Raw genomic sequence first — 21,499 nt, forward strand, 5'->3', positions numbered from 1 at the left:
TGTGGGTCAGTGGATTGAGGGCTGGTCTGCAAATCAAAAGGCTATGGGCCAAGGTCCCCAGGAAGGGGCCTGCGAGAGGCAATTGATCAATGTTTCTTTCGTCTTTCTGCATCCCTTACCCTGTCTCTAAAAAATAAATAAATCTTTTAAAAAATGCCCTGACATTAAAAAAAAAATGAAGAATTACAAGCATTAAATTGATTTAAAGATCCATCAAGGACTGATACATTAGCTACACAAAAAAGAAATGCAAAATCTATTGGTTCTTAGATAAGGAATGTCTCACTAATCAACCCCCTTTGCGACTGTTTATAAATAACTACTTACATGATATTGTTGAGATACTTATGTCATTTTATTTAATAAATGCTTAACTTGATATCTGGTATTTGGTAGGTACTCCTCTGATCTACTCATCCTTCTAGAGATTTTCAGAAAATACCACCATACAAAAACAGCATGTTTAAGACTATATTTAAAGTAGTTATAACTAAGATCCCAACTGTTCCTCTTTCATACACATAAAATTTACCTAAATCTACATTTCATTGACATTATCCTCTGATTCTCTATCTACTTTAAAAATTTTTGTTAAAATTTATTTAGAGTGGGAAAAGGAGGGAGTAAGGGAGGAAGAGAGGGAGAGAAACATCGATTAACTGCTTCCAGGACCTGGCCTGCAACCCAGGAATGTGCCCCTACTGGGAATTGTACCAGCAAGCATTTGGTCCATGGGATGACACCCAACCCACTGAGCCAGACCAGTCAGGATACATCCTCAATTTTCTATTCAGCTTACATTATATATTATTCTTTTGTTTGCAAAATCTTTAAATTCACCTATCCCTCATTTATGTTTACCTTTCTTTTAGCAGAACCTCAGTTTTAGATAATATCTACCATATATCTGCTTTGTGTGTATTCCCAAGAAGAATAGATCAGTATAGTATCACCATAAATTCATAATCACTGACTTCAAATTGATCCTTACAACTCAGAATTCCTAGGTTTCTTTGGTAGGTTCACTCCAACTTTCCTTGACTATCTTGAATTTTGACCACTTTTCTTAAAACTTTTGACCCATGTAACTTCCAAACTTAGAAAACCTAAAGCAATAAAACAAAAATTCCTTCAATTCTGTTACTAAACATACCAACATCCACATTCATGCTCATTTCCATCCTTTCTGTAACAAAAGGTGTCTCCATTAATCTATCTCAGGCCAAACCTGAGATCTACATCCTCCTGCTCCTCACAAATATCACTGTAATCATCCTTTCTTTCATTTACTCAGCGACTTTCTAATGAACTGTATCCTTTATACCTATACTTAAACATGCTCTTGCCTCTTCAACTTTAAAAATATTCTCTTTTGACAACATATTTTTAAGCTACCTTAACCATTCATTAGGTCCCTTGGGTATAAAACAAGTTCCCATACTCTCAGGAAAAGACTTTTTGCAGCTATAGTAACAAGTAGCTGGTTTTAACTGTATTTAATCAACATTTCAACTCAATGAATGTTTTTGTAAGCCGATCTTTTTCCCCTTGCTTCTAAAAGTCAGCCAACTGAGTGTTCCAATGAAGTGATTCCAAGCGTCAATCAACAGTCTGCCTCCAATATCGACCCACTCCCATCTCTGAAGGGTCCACCAATTCCAGGTCTCTATGCTTCTCCCAAGCGCTACATAAGATCAGCAGTTTGTATGCTTGAAGTCACTGTCTGACCAGCAGTCTTTTCTTACTTTGGCAGGCAATCATTTCAAGCTTGTCTTATCCTCTGAAACATTCATAGTAAACCCAGCATATTATAGACACCAGCTATCTTCATTTCCTCATCACCTAATCAAGTCACTTGACAGAAATAAATTCACTATAAAGTAACTATTATACCTAAAAGAGGTCAAATCCAACTTTTCTACTTGACAGCACCTGTCTTTCTTGAAACACCTTCCTTCTCTTCTGTCCATTTCTAGCTCCTATTTAGGTTCATTCTCTAGACATCTAACTAATGGAAGATTTTCAACACCTAGTTATAAGTTTCTTCTTTCACTTTATTCAGCCCCTTCAACTATTTTCTGAGAGAATAAAAACCAAATACTCTAAGGCATTCATTATATGCATGAATGAACTTATATGGATCTAGAATGGTACTAGCAGTTACCGTCTTTGAGAAACATGACAAAAACCCAATTGAAAAAGTCTGCTCTGTAATCTTTCCATAGGCCTTCTAACCCGCATCCTGGTTTTAATTACTCTTTCTTTGCCAATCAAATTTTTATCTGTAGCTCAGGATTCTATGAACCCCACATACCAAGGAATATTCAAATCTTCTCTATACTAAGATGCTACAAAGGCACTTAAACTCAATAGCTCCAAAGATAATAGTAAATTAAATCTTTCCCCTAACCCGTATATTCTCTCAGTCTTCTCTATTTGTCTTCCCTTTATCTCACATTTCTCTAGAATGAAACTTCCCTGGAAATGAAGAACTTTTGTTTCTTTTAATTATCATATCCTTATTCCCCAAATGATGACTGGTACATAGGGTGCAAAAAAATTTTATTTAATAAATTAGTGGTTGCTGAAGGAAAATATATATTTCCAAAGTATTAAAAATACTTTCTAGCATATAGTAATTGCTCAAGAAAATATTAAAGATTGCTATTGTCTTCAATAATTTAAAGCAAGGGTATTAGAACTATTATGAGTACAAAGTGAGGGAAGGCAGAGTAAGAAATTTACAAAGAAACAGACTTCGGAAAAACAACAACCTTTTCAATCTGAGTTCTTTGAACAGAATAGGAAATACCTTAGGGAGCAATGAAAATCTTGCTAGTGAGAATTAAGGAGTTATATATTTCTAGCTGCATATCTTTGATGACACTCTTCTCTGTACCCCCCAGGAAAGTATATAATATTGTCCATTTCTTCAAAAAGTATATAATCTAGTTGGGTAAAAAGGTAAGAAATATAAGAAAATGATGCCAAAGACAGACCTCAGGATTTCATAGAGTCCCCACAAACAAAACAAATGCATAATCAGTTTTTATTCTACATGTTGAATATGTCAAATTATGCCTGTGTATCAAATTCTGATATATAATTTTAGGATAACCTAAAATAAGTTCATAAATTTGAATGATGTTGAAAAAAGATTCTGTTTTTAAGAAAATGTTTTTATTTGTTTGTTTGTTTGTTTACTTATTTGTAGAGAGAGGGGAAAGGAGAAAGAGAGGGAGAAAAACATCATTGTGCAGTTGCCTCTAACTTGCGCCCCCAACTGGGGACCTGACGTGCAACCTAGTCATGTGCCCTGACTGGAAATCGAACCAGCGACACTTGGCTCACAGGCTGATGCTCAATCCACTGAGCCACAGCAGCTGGGGCTAAGAAGATGTTCTTGATGAATTAAAGGCAGTCTCTTAATGAATCAATGGAATGTAATATCATCTGAAAAATGAAGAAAGTTTCTTACCATTAAAACAGTTTTGGAGGAACTACCAGGGTATCTGAGACTGAATACTCCCAAAGCACCCAAAAAAACAAAAAAAATAAGTGTGGCAACATTTCGAATATCTAGAAATGACTCTATAAGTGGTATTGTTCCCATGGTCCAATCACAGCAGAGCTCTGAAGGATTTAACAGAAGCCAGGCATTCACAGGAAGGAGGTAGTTAAAAGTTAGCTGTCTGGTAGGAGTTGGGCTTACAGCAGCTGGGTTATCAAACCTGTATAAAGAATGAAAAAAAAATTATTCAAACTAAAACACTTTCTAGACATAAAATTAGTATGTAACTAAAATACTGAGTGATATAATAATAAAAGCAATATTTTATATGTGTCTCATTAAACAGACATAAATATCTTTTATGAATCCTTCAGATTCCTACCAGAGTTTAAAGTGTCTAATTTTTATGAAATGTCTAGCTCAGAGGAGTGGTAATTATAAAAAACTGATTGAAGGGCCAGCAGGTTATCTATTTCTAGCTTTTCATCACAATAATCCAGAGATGCACACTACAATATTATGACACTCTGCTGAAGTGCTTTCATTAAATTATGCCTTTCTGATTAAAAGTAATAAGAAAAGTTGCAGAGTCAGTCTTGTATGTGATGCATGAATCCTCCTGAAAACACTAACAAATGTTTTTCTAAATGAGAAGTTTCTTTCAGCACTTAAATGCCAATAAAAATTATGCTTCCTAGAAAAAAATCACTGTTCTTCTCTTGTCACAGAGAAAACTATATCACTTATGAGCTTTTTATCTTTGTTTAGACTTCTAGGAAGCTAAAAACCAAATTTCCAGCACAGAGTACTAACTGTTTAGGCTTATGTAACATTTATACCAGGGGGAACCCACCAAAAACGAAATTTATAAAAATTATGTATTTATTTTTACAAGTTTAAACTTCAGTCACCTTCAAAGTATTCTCCATTTGACACAACTATTGAGACATTTTTTCCACTGCTCGAAACAATTTTTGAACTCGCTGATTTTGATGTCTTTTAGTGCTCCTGCCATTTTTTGTTTCACCTTTTTCAAAATGGCAAAATGTTCCTCTTTGAGGACATTTTTCATCCAGGAAAACAAACAAACAAAATCTCTCAAGCTAAGACCGGGTGAATAGGGAGGGTGGGGCACGTGGGTCATGCTGTTTTTGGTCAAAAACTGCTGAACACTCATCACAGTGTGAGCAGGTGCGCTCATCAATGACTGCATCGTGAAATGGGCAAATATGTTGAAAGATCCTTCAAAAAAAAATTCACTAACACCAAACGCAACCTCTCACACCACCACCAGCTGGTACACAGATACAAATAGGTTCCTAGAATACTCACTTAGCGGGAAAGCCTGTACTACAAGCAGTTAGCCCTCCAGAAGGTAATTCTGGTTTTTTTTTATTTTTATTCGCGGGGGGGTCCACCACGCTCAAGTGTTCTACTTTTTCTCTTAGTATATATTAATATATGCTTACAACCTAGTTTACATTTCCCAGGCCATGTACATTTCATTACTTTAGTCCATTCCCTGAAAACTAAGTCAAATCATTTGTTCTCAAATATATTAAAAAAATAACTTCACTTTTTCTTTATGCTATGTTCTGAATGCTATTGGCTATATTGAGACAGTCCTTTAAAAAAACAATTTCTCATTTTAAAAAGAGTAAGTCAAGGAAAAATCAACCTGTACTATGTATTTGAATTGGTCTTCTTAAAAATATCAAATAATTGAGAAAAAGTAAATACTATTTGAAGTAATATCATTAAAATTTTTTAATATTTAAATATCTACATATGAAATATAATATATCTTGAGACTCAGAAGTTGAATTCTCAAAGTAATAAATAGAACTGAATATAAAGCTCTCTTTTTTCCTGTAACCCACTATCTAGATTTCATTTATTATTATGTAAGTAACAATTTAGGACAGCTAATTTAATAATTGAAGTGTAGAAAGAGTACATACCAAATCAAATCAAATCATAAGCAACTTCACAGTGTATTATATATACACACACAAATTTATACTTATATATAACATATCCCATACACTCATCCACACATACATACACAAAATATATTCAGACCTATAACCCACATTTTCATACTGTAGAATTAGAAATGATATCAAGTTTTCTAAAAGGAATGATAAACAGAATAAAAGCATTGAAACTAAGGGGTGAAGAAAAAATATAAAGTATGTACCTACAATTCAATCTATTTCCAATACTTTAATACTTAAGAGTTGTTCAATTTTAACATAGCTAGACTTGAAGGTAAATATTCAGAAAGTTAAAAAGTGATTATTCTTGCCCTGGCTAGTGTGGCTCAGTGGACTGAGCACCTGTGAAAACCTAAAGCTCGCCTGTTCAAATCCCAGTCAGGGCACATGCCTGGGTTGCAGCCCAGGTCCCTGGTTTGGGGCGTGAGAGAGGCAACTGACCGATATTTCTCTCACACGTGGATGTTTCTCTCCCTCTCTTTCTCCCTCCCTTCCCTTCTTTCTGAAAATAAATAAATAAAATATTTTTTAAAAACGTAATTATTCTTTAATGAAAAAATGCTATTGAGAATAATAATTATATGAAAAATATTGCAAGGATAGTTCTGGACATGAGAGAATTATCTGAATAAAATTTATTTTAACCTGCAATGCACTATCATGGATAGCAACATGAACAACATTTAACATGAATGACATTCTGGCCTTTTGTAAAGAAAAAAAAAATGTTTTTACGTATTTTATAATATCAGTCACTTAAATAAAATTGAACAGGGAATTAGAAAAAAATTTCATTAAAGTATTATTCAAGTAGGTGAAATGGAAAAAATACTTTTGCTTCTTGCCTTAAATAACTGAAAAACTGGACAAGATATATAAAGTTATTTTTTTTTAAACATTGAGCACCACACAGAGAAGAACAGTGATATCTGAAAGAAGAAAAACAGCCCTACCTGTAGAGTTTGTACCTGGATAGTTTTTTTGTCTGTGAAACTGAAGGAGCCCTGGAGTCTAGTTAGTGAGCAGAATATCATTAAGAAGAAATATGCTGAGAAAGAAAACTCAGAAGATCTGTAGAGGGTCTCTCTCCAGTTTTCAGTACTGATGAGAACTGATCAGCATACTATGTGAGGAAATCCTCAAGATCAAATGAAGTGGGTTGAACCATGTCCCCCTCAAATTCATGTCTACTCAGTACACCAGAATGTGATCTTATCTGGAAATAGGGTCTTTGCCAGTGTCATTAGTTAAGATGAGGTCATACTGGGATAAGGCTGGGCCATAAAATCCAGAGACTGCTACAGTTATACAAAGAAGAGAAAAAAACGTAGAAGCACACAGGGAAGAAGTCTAGGTAAAGATGAAGCAGACTGAAGTGATGTAGCAACATGCAAAGGAATGCCAAAGATTGCCAGCCACCACCAGAAACTTACAAAAAGGGATGAACAGATTCTTCCTCAGTCTTTAGAAGGAAATAACTGTGCCCGACACCCTATTTTGGACTTCTGGCTTCCAGCACAGTGGGAATAAATTTCTGATGCTTTAAGCCATCCAGTTAATGGTAATTTGTTATAGCAGCTTTAGGAAAACTAATACAATTAATAAAGTACCTCCTGAAAGGATTAGATAAAAATCCCCAAATATCACACAGAGCTGGGAATAGTTCCTCAGCAGCCAGAGTGGAAATCCTCATAATTCACAGTCCATTAGGTAGTCAGAAGGGTCTTGTGTCAGAAGTGAAGCCAATATTAGCTTTAATCAAAATGCTACTGTAATCTCACAAAATAAACCTTAAAAAGCCAGGCTAAAAGATGAAACTTTAAAAATATATAAATGCATCCAAGAACAAAGTCTAAACTATTTACATGAATATATTAAGGTAAAGTTTACATATGGCTCCTATTAAAAAATTACCAGGCATGTGAAGAAGTATAAAAATATAATCCATGAGGTGAATAATTATTCAACATAAATTGACCAAGAAATGATACTTGGTAAGTTCAGTGGACAGGAACACTGAAACACTGGAATGTGCAGAGACAGGGAACACATAAAAAAGGCTCAAACAGAACTTCTAGAGATAAAAACAATGTCTGAGAGAAAACATAACTAGAAGAAGTTAAGAGCAGATAAAACACTGCAGAAAAAAAAGCTTAAAGACAGCAAAAAACAAACAAAAACAAAATGAAAACAGAGGGAAATAAACAGAACATCAGTGTTAACAACTTCAAGACGTCTAATATACATGTAATTGAAATCCAAGAGAGAAGACACAAAATATATTTCAAGATGTATCAGTTAAAAAATTTCCAAAATTTATATAAAATTAAAACTACAAATTCTGAAAAGCTCAATTAACCTAAGCACAAGAAATATGAAGATAAAAAAAACCGTGACTAGAAGTTTGTACCTTTGGACTACCTTCGCCCAAACTTCCAGTTATAAGTCGAATAAGTGCTGGGGATGTAATTTACAGAATAGTGACTATAGTTAAAACACAGTATTATATGTTTGGAGTTGCTAAAAGAGTAGATCTTAAAAGTTTTATCACAGGAAAAATTATTTTTTGTAATTATGCATAGTGATGGGTGCTCACTAAACTTACTATGTTAATCATTTCTCTCTACATATCAAATCAATATGTTGTACACATAAAACTAATACTAATATATTTTTTGGTGTAATGCAAAATTTTAGTAATTATTATAGCATATGTGTGCCATTAGATAAAAAAAGGTTGAAAATCGCTGTCCTAAAGCAATCACTATAAAAAAACAAACATATTTACAGCTAATAAGCCAACAAGGAGGTAAAAAATGGAATTAATAAAGAAAATATTTAATTCAAAAGAAGGCAGAAAAGAAAAGAGGACTAAGAGACAGAACCAAAAACAAATAAAACAATTAGCAAGATGGCAGATTTACATCAAACTACATCAATAATCATATTAAATGAAAATAGCTAAAACACTCCATTTAAAAGACATGTAATCTGATCAAACAAGACCCAATTTTAAAAAAAGTTAAAAATAATTAAATATAAAAATACAGACAGATTAAAGTGACAGGATGTGAAAAGATAAATTATATGACACTAAATATATTAATCTGGCTAAATAAAAAAGATCCTCTTCAAAAAAACAAAACAAAAAACAACCCACTAAATATAAAACTATAGACAGATAAAAAGTAGCAGGATGTAAAAAAATAAACTATATAAAAGTAAATATATTAATATGGCTTGAGTGGCTCTATTAACATAAGACGATGTACATTTCTGAGAAAAGACTATTATTTGGAATATAGAAGTTCATTTAATAATGATAAAGGGATCAATTCACCAAGAGGAAATTACAATCCAAAATGTTTACGCATATATTAATAGAGCTTTACAACACAAAAGCAAAAGATTCAACTTAAAGGAAAAATAGAGAATTCTACAATTATAGTCTGAGATTTCAATATCCTTTTCTCAATAATTAACAGAATAAGTAGAAAAACTCATTAAGGATAGAGAAGACTTAATACTTAACCAATCTGAGGGGTCATTATATCTTGACTGGTGGTTTCATGCGTGCATACATATCTCAAAATTGAGTACAGTAGTCCCTTGCTAAATCGCGGTTCACTTATCGTGGCCTCACTGTATTGCGGGATTTTTAAAAATATTATAATATTTAGTTATTTGTCGTGGATTTTTCGCTATATCGCAGGATTTTGTGGCACCATATACGTATGTTGTTAAAGTTATGTAGGTTTAAGAATGTAGAATAAATGTAAGGTTCCTACTTCGCGGGGGAGGGAGGGGTCTAGAACGTAATACCCGTGATGAGGGAATACTGTAATTTGTACATCTTTAGTATATGCAGGATCTTAAAAATATTAATTATAACCCAATCAAACTGTTAAAAAAATTCAATATAAACTAAAAACTTTCTGAAATATTTACAATAATTTAAAACCCAAAGTTAATTTTAAAAGGATGGAAAAAACAACAACAACAAAAAACAAAACAGAAATTCATACCTGGTGAATACTGGAAGTTGGGACTGAATAACCTGGACTCTAATCACAACAAGTAATAGTGTACTGAACATCAAAACAATGAGTTTTATTAATGTCTGCAGCATAGAAAATGGAATACTACCCTTTCCACGAAGAAACTGTCCAGCAGTAGTATATAATAATGGCAAAGTATACTGGAAAAGAAAGAAAATGTTTTGAATAAATAACCATATATCACAATGTTTTCAACAATATAGTACTCTCTAAATGCAAGATTAGACAGAAATTGACTATAACTATAAAATCAATATAGAATAACTTGTGGAACTGATAATGAATAAAACTAAGCCCAATAACTTTAGCCAATAATTATTTATATTGTAAAGTATTCCAAATTACCTAACAATTCTATTACTGAAACTTAAAAAGCTGAAGGTGTTCTAAAATGTTAAGTAATTTCAGTGGGTATGAGAAAAAGCATGCTTTTTTGCAAAATTAGCTATTATTGGTAAAGAGACTGATTTACCTAATGATACATTTAGAAAATACTTTATTATAATCAGATTCAAATAGGATATATGATAATATCAAATAAATTTATATTTTCCTTACCCCCTGGGCAATAAACACTTCATACACGATTCAAATAGGATATATGACAATATCAAATAAATTTATATTTTCCTTACCCCCTGGGCAATAAACACTTCATACGCACAGCAAATTCCCACAACTGTTATTCCTTGTTCTTTACACAATGTTGCAACAGCCACTAAAAATACTGTCAATGCAATTGGAATCCACACTGCAATTTAAGAACGGAAAAATATAAAACCACACAACATAATTTTATAACATCACAGAAGGCTATTTTGTTAGACAACCATTATACATTACTGAAAAACTTTACTTGTGATTCTATAATGTATTCATATTTATGCTATTTCCCAGTGACTTATACTTTTTATTTTAAAATGTATTTAAATAATTTAAGTAATTTATGCTTTGCATATTCAAAACAAAACATCAAGATATATAATGTAACTAAAAATTTTTTGTGGAGATAAAGATTATCTAACCAAACACTAACTTTTAAAATAAATCTAGGGTGGTCAATTTGCAGAAGAGAAACTTAAACTTGCAAGTTTTAGTGTCATGATTAATGAACTGTCAATGTGAAATAAAGACAAATACCTAAAATTAACACACAGATATCAATATACTTAATTTATTAAAAACCTGAAACTGGAAACTACAAGGTAAGATAAAGTACCATTCTTACTAAAAGACTATAAAAACTGAAACAGGTCAATAGTAAAGCATTTAAATCAACACTATTCTTTTAAAAATTCACAACAGAATACTCCTAAGTTCTATTTAAATGAAAAACCTACTTAATCAACTTTTAAGTAAATGTCTACTACTTGGTAGTGATTTAATAAAAGAACAATGACTTGTGGGTATTATTCTTATTCCTGTGGGTACTATTATTAATATTAACTTGCTTTGTGACTTTGGGCAACAGCTCTAAGCTTCAGTTTTCTTACTGGAAGATATGACCTCCATATGTTTTCTAGTTGAAAAAACAAAAACAAACTAGCAATGATGTGTGACCTCAGTTTTTATTCATTACAAACAGCAATCAAAGCAAAAACTCAAATAACTGACTCAAATAACAGGAAGAAATAAGAACACGACTCATGTATCTAATATATTTTCTTTTGACATTTGGCTTAATTATAGAAACTCTTCTGTTTTTGAAATTGTTTTAAAGTATATTCTATAGATTAAAATTACTGAAAGAAAAAAAAAAAAAAAAAAACTTATAAACCCAACCACACTGTTAGGAATTGTAATAGCATTCCTTCCTTGAAAAAAGTGTCATATTCTAGGTTAGGCCAAAACCATCAAAACTGATGAGCATATTATACCAAGGGCTGAAATATGCTAAATTCAACAGGAAATTCATAAAGGAAAGAAATCAGGCGATGAATATTAACAGAACAAGTTGAACCTAAATTTGGACTATGATAAATATACAAGACATGGAAAAATTGGGTAAGTAGCATCTATGAATAAAGGAGTTGGAGAGGGATGGCATACAGAATAGTATGACCAAATGCAAATGCATATATTAAAAATTAGTGGGAAATTTTGGCCTTGAAAACATACATTTTAAAAATATATTAAACAGTTTATAAGACCAGTTTAGCATGTATTATTTCATCAAGTCTCGTGCTATGGCATAAGAGGGCAGATGTAATAGTAGTCATTTTTAAGATGAGAAAAGAATTTTGGAAGTTTTAAAAAGTGATGCACAGTAAGGAGTCAATGACGTTAACTTGGTTCTTCTAATATTAAATTCAGTTTTTTTACTAATTTGTATCTCCACTTCAAGGAAGGGAAAGCAAACAGTCGTCTTCCATAATGCTGGATTCAAGCTTGGCAACTAACAGCTATAACAAAGTCAAAAGCTTTATTGAAACTAGTCACTTCGGTTCTTTAACCTTTGGTGAGTCAATTGCTATATGAGCAGATATGTGCACTTTTAATTTTTAATCAGGTATGTGTGGCCAAAATTACCATGTATGATTCTGTCCAAAGCAAGTATCTTTGCTAAGTAAGTTAATAACGCTAAAAAAAGTATAAGTTCCAAATGTGTAAAGATATATACTTTCAGCCATCATGTATTCAAATAGTTATTTTAAGTATCTAGTACATTTTGTGAGGGAGCATAATAATCAAATAAGCAAATATAGATATATTTTGTCAACTGAGGATTTGAGTGTTAAAGGGAGAGACAGGTGAAGGGAATTAAAAAGGAGTGGGAAAGATGAGTCGTGCTACTGATGACAGTTGAGCAGAAACTTCAAGTAATGGGAAAGCAAGTGCTAAAGCCTGGGATGGATCATGCTTATGAAAAGGGTATGGAGTATAAATGACTTAGAATTTAAAGTGATTAAATAATTACACAATGAAATCTCTGCATAGGACAACGTATGTTAGAATGATGCAAAGATGATGATATAACTCTTTGTAGTCTTGTATAAAATTAGGTAATGTGGAATAAGAAGTATCACAAGGGTTAAAAGGATAGAGAGGACCAAAGCAGGTTTTGGCATCTTTTCAATTAGGATTTAAAATATAATACATTTATTCACCTAACCATTCCCTTACACAATACCTCTATATACTGAACACCTACTGTGTACCAGGAACCGTTCTAGGAAATGGAGATAGAAAATGAAAGACGGTCATCTACCTTAACAAATGTTACATTCTATTGTGAGAGAATAAACAATAAAGGGGTAAAAGAAAAATGCAAATTACCTATTTTCAGGTTAGAAATGAGTCTTATGAGTAAGGCATGTTAAAGGGATAGGAAGCAATATGATTTATTTTTTGTTTTGGTCAAGTGGTGAACAAGCATAACCTGTTTACCTGTTTGTCCCTTCTGCAAAAATCAACCCTAGAAAAAGATTAAGTGAGAGAAACCATGGCTTCTAAGATATTCAAAAACAAAATCAAGATAAAAACAACAACAACAAAGAACTTCAAGAAACTAACTCCTGGGAACTGAAGGTTCTCTTTAACATGACTGTGGGGTGTTATGAGAGACTGCATCTACAGGAGAAGAGCAAGAAAACAATCCTAACTGTCTTGGGTAGATCCTTCTGTGCTTCTGTACTGCAGAAATCTGCAAATTGTGGGTGTCCCATTATTAAATGAGTGCATTTTAGAACACTTGTTGGGTTAAAGGGAAGATTTTATTTTTAAAGGTGTAAACTAACCAGGGTAGGTCACATGGTAGGGACTCAATAAATAGCTGAACTATGATCAAAACAAAATAAAAGCTGTACTCTAACAGGCTTTTAACTTTGACTAATAATATGATTCCCAGCCTTCAGAAGTGTTATTTATTTATAGAAAGACAACTGAAATACTGGTACTTGTATCATTTATAGGTAACAGCAGATGGAACTAAGAATGACCCTAAATCTCTTATATCCTAAGTTAATTTAACAAAAAAATCAAATCACAGAGAATCTGTTAGTCATGATAAAATATAAACTACAAGCAAAAAATTTTAATATTGACATGTTGATACTTCCATATATTCATACATGCTAAAGTAGTACAATAATGATAAACCCCAAACGTGTCATGTTTGTTTACATAGATAAAAATTGCTTGATCAAGTTTTACAGCTATAGAAAAAAATTTAAATGTTAAGACACTTACCTATGGAATTCTTCGGTCCTTTTGATTTGGTATATGACAAAAATGCAGCTAGAAAAAAGATAGATGACAAAAGCTCTGCTCTTCCCACCACACCGGTTACCTAGAAAGGGACAGGAGGACCAAATTGAAAAGTTCAACTGTACATAATAGCAACAGCACTTTAACGAGAAACTAAATTTCAAGTACACATTTCTTTCTTAGACATTCTTTGAGTGCCCTCATGTGGTGAATCTGTATATCTTCCATAAAAATAAATTTATCAGTGACTCTTAAAAGTTCTTTTATTAGTAATACTATTTTGAAATAATTAGGGACATACAGAAAGTTACAGAAACAGCAGAGAGAAATCCTGTGTACACTTTATCCAGCTTCCCCCAATGGTAACATCTTACAAAATTATAGTAAAATATTAGTGTAGTTCTTAATCTAAAAAAGAAAAAAAAGCTAAGTACTTCTTAAATATTTTCTTAAAATATAAGTGTTCTTAAAGTACTAAAGTATCATAAATTCACTGTTTCAGCTCAAAATGAGCCTGCAAATTAAAGTTTAAATATACAATACTTTAAAAAGTCTTTTTAAATTCTAAAAATTTAAATATAAAACACTAAACATCTCCCTTTAAAGTATTCTGAACTCACTATAAAACTTAAAACAACCTATTGTTTTGGTAAAATGTATGGAAAAATGCTAGACACCAATAGGTTCAAGAGTGAGACACAACTCAGCTTCTCTCTCTAACACACACACACAGACACACACACACACACACACACAGTTTAAACACAAATAATAAAACTGTATTCAATTATGTTACATTACTAAGTTTTACTAATTATATCTTACGTTCTTGAATAATAAATGTTTATGTTTCAAAACTGTTTCAAATTTAAAAATTTTATGTAATATAAAGCTAGATTTTGTGCACCAGGGTATTAAGACTTATGGCAGTAATTTAAGAGTCTACAATAAAGTAATGGTTAAATATTATTTTTAAATACGTACATCATTATAATCATTGTGTAGGTTTTATTAAAAATTAATAAAACAAACTTTAATTTACAATTTTACTTACTGCTTCTGTGTGTATTGGATGTACTGTGAAGAGTAAAGAAGCAACCACACTGCTTTTGTTGTCCAGTAAAAGTTTGCAGACTTTAAGAAATAGCACACTGACCACAGCATGAAAAATCATATTTAGGAGATGATAAGACATTGGTTTCAGTTCACTAAACAGATAATTTAGGCGAAATGTCAATACTGTTAAGGGACGATAAGACTTGTGGCTTCTCTCCTAAAAGGAAAAAAACAATCACTGATTATTAAAGCACTTCTGTCTCTGGGGGATATATAAACTAATCATTGCATTTATTAAAGGATGTATCACATTTGGTTGAGAAATAACAATAAAATAATGAAATGCCCCAAGTAGAGCACAAAGATAAAAGACTATCTGTGTTTCTTATTTCCTTAATCCCCCAAAAAGGCAATTTCCTCTCTGATACATAATGTTCAGGGAATTAACAGTAGAGAGGAAGAAAATTTGACTATTAATTCTTCTTCAATACACAGTTTTAAAAAGTAGAAAAATAGTGGTACATTAATCAAGTTTGAGTACAGGATTCTCTCCAAAGCCTGCTCCCCAATCTGTTATCAACACAAGCATTTATATAACTGCTGGCTAGATCTTCAAAAGGAAATATAAGAAAGAAATGCTCGCAGTGCAGTTTAAAGAATAATGGCTCAAAAAGGTACCATCTAGTTGTTTTATAAAAAACATGTCCATAAAGTATAAACCTGAATACATTAAAGTGAAAATACCCAAATACTACACAGAGTAATACAAGAGCAAAGACTTTCTTAGAATAAGAGAATACACACATTTGCTATGATGGTCTCCATCAGTAATAAATCAAATTTTATATGAAGTACTAGTGTTTTTATAAACCAGACATTACATTTAACCAGAAATAGTTTTACTCTAAGACAAAAATCAAATAAGATTTAAGAATAAAACATTCAAAAATATAAAAAATGTTATCTTAGTTATTTCTTGTAGTTTTACAGCATTAAAAAAAATCCTCACTCAAGGATATTTTTATTGATTTTAGAGAGAAAGGAAGGTGGGGCAGGGGATAGAGAGAGACATTGATGTGATAGAGAAACACTGATCAGTTGCCCCCATGTACACACCCTTGCCAGGGATCAAACCAGCAATCTAGGTATGTGCCTTGATCAGGAACTGAACCTGCAACCTTTTGGTGTATGGGATAACACTCCAACCAAATGAGCCACCTGGCCAGGGCAATTTCTTGTAATTTCATATAAGAAATGCACACTTAGCTTCTCTGCTCTGTTAACACTTACGATAGCTTGGTGGACTTCAGCCTGTTCATCCCTACTAGAGAGCACAGAGAAGCACAAGTGACAAACACAGCCTGTTCTGAAATCAGTAGCATTTTAATATCCCTGTTTGTATTAACAATACACACACCATGAGTGATGTCTACCTAGAATGTTCTTTCCTGCTTGGCTAATTCCTACACAAACTTTTTGTTTCAGCTCAGGCATAGAGCATTGTTTTTAAGGTACTACATATATCGAATTGATACAATTTGTACCAGAAAGCAAAAAAAGGTACTAAAAACACTGTGAGTACGTGAAATGTAACTGTGGTTCTGTTAGGACATATTTGCAAGTTGAAAGGATGAAGCAAGAAAGTGACAAGGTATTGGTATTTTTAATTGCAGTATACATAATTGCTTTATTAGGTCTATTGGATGTATATATGCCATAGGTAATAAAAACTAAAAAATAAATTACTATAACAAATTTTTATATAATTCATTAATAATCCTTTTATGTAAGATTCCACTGTTATTGATAATCACCAGCTTAGATATCAAATTTCCTCTATGAAAATATAGTAAAACAGTTCCATTAAAACAAGGCAGTTTAGGTCATTATTACATTCAGGTATATTAAAGAAATAATTAGGGTATTGGTTGGCAATAGAAACGTAAGCACAAATATAATGAAAAAATAAGCTCCCAGTTCCCTGTTAATGTGAATTTCTATACGAATGGCAAACCACAGTGACAGGATATCTGCAGAAGCTACCTTAACACAGCACTTCACAGGCCAAACTCCAAAAGTGTGGCTTGTTACAGGTTAGTGGTTCTCCACCAGGGCTGCACCACTCACCAGGATAACTTCCACACGTCCTTCCTGCCTACTCTCAAATCCCACAAAAACAAGAAAGGAAACACACACACACACACACAAACAGAACAAAAAATATTGATGCCAGCATCCCAATATGAGATAACTATAATTAATAAGTTTGGGTAGAGCCTTGGTAATTTATTTTTTAAAAGTGCCCCAGGCAGATTCTATATGCAGCCACGGTTGCAATACAAGAAAGCATAAATAGACAGAGTATTACATATCTAAAGAATGGGCTTGCTAAAGAGATTAATCTAAACAATGAGAGGCCCAGAAGAATCTAAAGATTCCCTAATGTGGTAGTATTTATGTAGCTCAGGAGAACAACCTAAGCTTAAGATCTACATTTGCACAAATATCACAAGGTTTGTGCTTGTGCAAGCTTCTAGTCTATCATTACTTGATAAAATCAACCAAAACCATAGGATCTATGAAAGTGCTAATTCCAGGCTAGTCAAGAAACCTTATGACACCTACTTAGAATAATTTTTCCCTAGTGGCACATTTCCCTACTGGGAGAGAACAAGCCTACCAGAAAATATGAGGAAGTTGTCCTGGTCGGTATGGCTCAGCTGGTTGGAGTGTCATCCTGCAGGCCAAAAGGTCTTGGGTTCGATTCCTGGTCAGGGCACTTACCTTGGTTGCAGGTTCAGTCCCCAGCCAGAGTGTGTACAGGAGGCAACCAACTGATATTTCTCTCCCTCTCTCTCTACCCTCCTTTCCCTTTCTCTAAAAACCAATAAGCATGTCCTCGGGTGAAGATTAAAACAAAAACAAAGAGAAATCAATACTCCTCACTATTGTTATTCTAATTTGTTCATACATTCCATCTGAGTTTATTGTTTCATAGCATGCTCTTTTATAAGTGCTCTGAACAAAATCAAATTTTCATCTGTGAAGCTCAGAAAAATCACAAATATCATGGTATGATGATTTTCATGAACCCATTAATCTGGTCAGCTAACCTTTCAGGTCAAAATATCAATGTCATGATTAAATCACAAAAGATATGGCATAAGATGGGGAAATGGACACATAGTTCTAATGGTTTCTGGGGATAAAGGGTAAGGGTCAAGAGGAAATAAACCATCTAGAAAATAGTGTACATTATAATAGGATAAATTTTCTCTTGTTATCAAAAGATTTATTTTTCTAAAGGGTAGACTTGGGTAAGAACAAGACGGTTGCAAGAAAATAGAGTGTGATTATTTAACAAGAACTAATACTTATTATGCGGTTCATGATTAGAGAAATAAAAGATCCCATCCCTATGCTTGTGATGACTCCAAATTTGAAGAATGTGAAAATAAACCATAAATGATGACTGACAAACTATTTAACTATAAAAGAATGTTATATATTATGTTTCACCAGCTATGTGACAGGTACTGTAAATATATTAATTCACTTATTTATCCTCAAGGTATTATTGTTTTATAGATTAGGAAAGTGGCTTGCCATCTAAAAGCTGTATCCCTACCTATTGCACACAGCTATTAAATTAAAATTAGAATCCAATCTGTATAATCCCAAACTGACAAGCATTTAATCTGGCAAAATAAAAATACCTTCATAAAATGAAATAAACTTTTGGGCTCTCAATATAAAATGAAAATAATTATTAGAGATATGACACATTTAAATTTTTTAATAAATTGCATTTTCTCCTGCAGAAAAACTGGCAATATGTGTACTTAATATTTTTATAAAGGTCTAATTTATTTTTAAGGCACATGTATTTTTAAATGGTTAAATATATCACAAGTAGTCATCTCTTTAGCCTCACTCACGAGAGTAAAAAAAGTCTCCAAGCCAGAAACAGACTTGTATTACACATATCGTTCTAATGCATGTGCTTTTCAGAAACATAGTTTTTAGAAGTTTAAGCCAAGGTACACAGCCAAGGAAAGAAATAAGTACTGCTTTAAAAAAGATGATCATATCTTCAACTTCCTATCCAATTTTTTACAAACATGTTATGTCTCATAAAATTCTGGGGGAAAAAGTCTACTAACTGCTATGATGACAATGGTGATAAAAAAAATAGGAGTAGTAAATTACCAGAATATTTTAAAATCTAAGATTCCTATAAGTAATACGAAAGTAATTACTTACCTCAGACATAGGGGTTCCCCAGAAGTCATTCTGAAATAAAGTTTTCAAAGGTGTAGATGGATGTAGGTCTTTATTATCCAGTATTGCTGAAACATCATCAAAAACAAAACCACAAAAGAGACTATTCCAATAGCAGGCAGTAATCACACCTACTATTAAGGTTACTTCCTTGAGGCTAATATCCGTCATCTTTTCCAAAGTACTTGTACACAAAATCTGGGGAGGGGAAAATCATGAAGATAAAATGAAATAAGCAATACCTTTTTTCCCAAATAAGTACAGTTTTAATTTATGTTAAGTAAAATAAAGACTGAAGGCTAATTATCCCAGAAAATTACAGTAGTCTCTCTCTATATTGCGGTTCACTTATCGTGGCCTCACTGTATTGTGGGATTTAAAAAAATATTATGTTTAATTATTTATCACAGATTTTTCACTACATCGCTGGATTTTGTGGCACTGTATACATATGTTGTTAAAGTTAACGTAGATTTAAAAGTGTAGAATAAATGTAAGGTTCCTATTTCATGAGGGGGTCTAGAATGTAACACCCTGATAAGTGAGGGAATACTGTAATTCTTCAAAGCTCAGTTCAAATGTCATCCACCTTTAAAAATCATTAGCTGATTACTTCTCCATATTCCTAACATAATACAGAATTAATTGGTCCTTTATGTGTTTTCAAATCTCTATTCAGTCCTTTATTTCACCATTTATTCTGTAGACCTATCTTTCTAGCTAACTAGAAAGTGAATTTATCAATTGCCACAGGTCAGATTACTTGGAAAATGGATATATATACAAGATAACTTTAAAAAACTAGTAGGATATGATCTAAGAGTAACTAATCTTTGTGAGAAAACAAATACTTGATCCAAGATGGTGGCAGAGTATAGGTAGAAGTTACACTAACCTCCTCCCAGGACCAAACTGGAATTACAAATAAATTATGAAAAATCACCCTGAATAACACACTGAACACTAGCTAGAGAGGCCTTATAACCAAGGAGTTACGGAATAAACCACTTCACCACAAGACTGGTAGGGAGTATGAAGGCACAAGAGGGCTGGCTGGGGTCACACGGCGGCAGCTGAAGTCTTGGAGGGATATTTCAGAAGCCGGGAGGCTCCCCCTGAGAAGTGTGGGGCCTAAACACCAAGCTGGGCTCTCCAGCCTAGGGAACCAGAAGTGGGAAAGGAACCCAAATAACATCAGACTGTGAAAAGCAGCAGGGTTTCTGTCTGCCTGGGGGAGACAGCTAGAGACTCAGCCACCCTCTTAAAGGGCCAACACAAAAAATTTCATTTGCGAGCCACTTACCCTACTCCAGGAGAGGGAGGGCAAAGTAGACTAGAGAAGTATAAGGAGATTCTGGGGTTGGTGGCTCTGGGGAAGAGAGCTGACAGGTCAGCTGCCAGGATCCCTGTGCTGAGTCATTCTGTATACTGTAGTAGAAGGCATTGTTCTCGGGCTAAGCACTCACTTCAAGTGGCATCAGCCTGAGGGAATGCAATAGCCCTGTCCACAGGAATTACTCTGCCCTACCCTGTAGACCTTAAGCCCTGCTGCTGAGGAGTACAGCTGGAGGCAATTTCACTAATTAAACCTAAGAGAAAGCCCGCAGGCAGAGGTGGATCTCTGGGAGCTTTGACATTTAATCTAACATTCCCCCAGGCCCAGTGCTATAAAAGCTGGCTTTGGTGCACAGCCTGGTTCTTTCTGCACACACTCAGGCCAAGCAAAAGGAGCCAGAAGCTGAGGAACACTGAGAGCTCCAAACAGGTTGCCCAGGGCCAATCACATGCAGTGTATGACATAGGTCAGCACCTGCATCTTTACAAATCTATCTAGTACATATAGAAACAAACACAAAGAGGCAGCCAAAATGGGAAGACAAAGAAACAGGCCCTATGTGAAAGAACAAGCGAAATCTCCAGAAGAGGAACTAAATGAAATAGAGGCAAGCAATTTAAAAGACAGAATTTAGAATGATTATAAGGATGCTCAACATCATGAAAAGACATAGAAACCATAAAAAAGGACCAATCAGAAATAAAGAATGCAATACTGAGATAAACAATAGACTGGAAGAAATACAGTAGGTTAGATGAAGCAGAGGATAGAATCAGTGATTAGGAAGACAAGGTAGAAAAAAACACCCAAGCATGGCAGCAAAAAAAAAAAAAAAAAAAAAAGAATTAAAAAAATGGGGAGAGTTTAAGGGACCTTTGGGACAACATAAATATAACAACATCTACATCATGGGGGCAGTATTGCAACAAATGGTTAAGGGCTTGCAAAAAGGAGGAGGAGGAGAAGGACGAAGGGGAGGAAGTGGAGAAAGAGAAGGAAAGAAACCGAGAAAAACAGTTAAGAAAATAAATGGTAATAATGTAAATTACTTAAA

The 21,499-nt window shown here is 33.4% G+C and overlaps 1 protein-coding gene across 2 annotated transcripts in view; it reads right to left on the reverse strand.

The window, feature by feature from the left end:
• TMTC3 (transmembrane O-mannosyltransferase targeting cadherins 3) overlaps positions 1-19,306 on the reverse strand; it is a 47,722-nt gene extending 28,416 nt beyond the window's left edge. The window contains exons 1-6 of one of the 2 annotated variants that reach the window (XM_090273906.1): positions 19,092-19,306; positions 14,827-15,045; positions 13,755-13,854; positions 10,202-10,317; positions 9,534-9,706; positions 3,479-3,731 (exon numbers count right to left, since the gene is read on the reverse strand). In XM_090273906.1, coding sequence (XP_090130032.1) covers positions 3,479-3,731; positions 9,534-9,706; positions 10,202-10,317; positions 13,755-13,854; positions 14,827-15,045; positions 19,092-19,280 — 1,050 coding nt within the window. In that variant the 5' untranslated portion in view covers positions 19,281-19,306. Of the gene's footprint in view, positions 1-3,478; positions 3,732-9,533; positions 9,707-10,124; positions 10,146-10,201; positions 10,318-13,754; positions 13,855-14,826; positions 15,046-19,091 lie in introns of those variants that run through there. The other variant, XM_090273905.1, reaches the window with a different exon arrangement.
• Positions 19,307-21,499: the final 2,193 nt, after the last annotated feature.

The sequence above is a fragment of the Furipterus horrens genome, unplaced genomic scaffold (assembly GCF_987537825.1).
Source record: "Furipterus horrens unplaced genomic scaffold, mFurHor1.1.pri manual_scaffold_4, whole genome shotgun sequence".
Classification (NCBI taxonomy): domain Eukaryota; kingdom Metazoa; phylum Chordata; class Mammalia; order Chiroptera; family Furipteridae; genus Furipterus; species Furipterus horrens.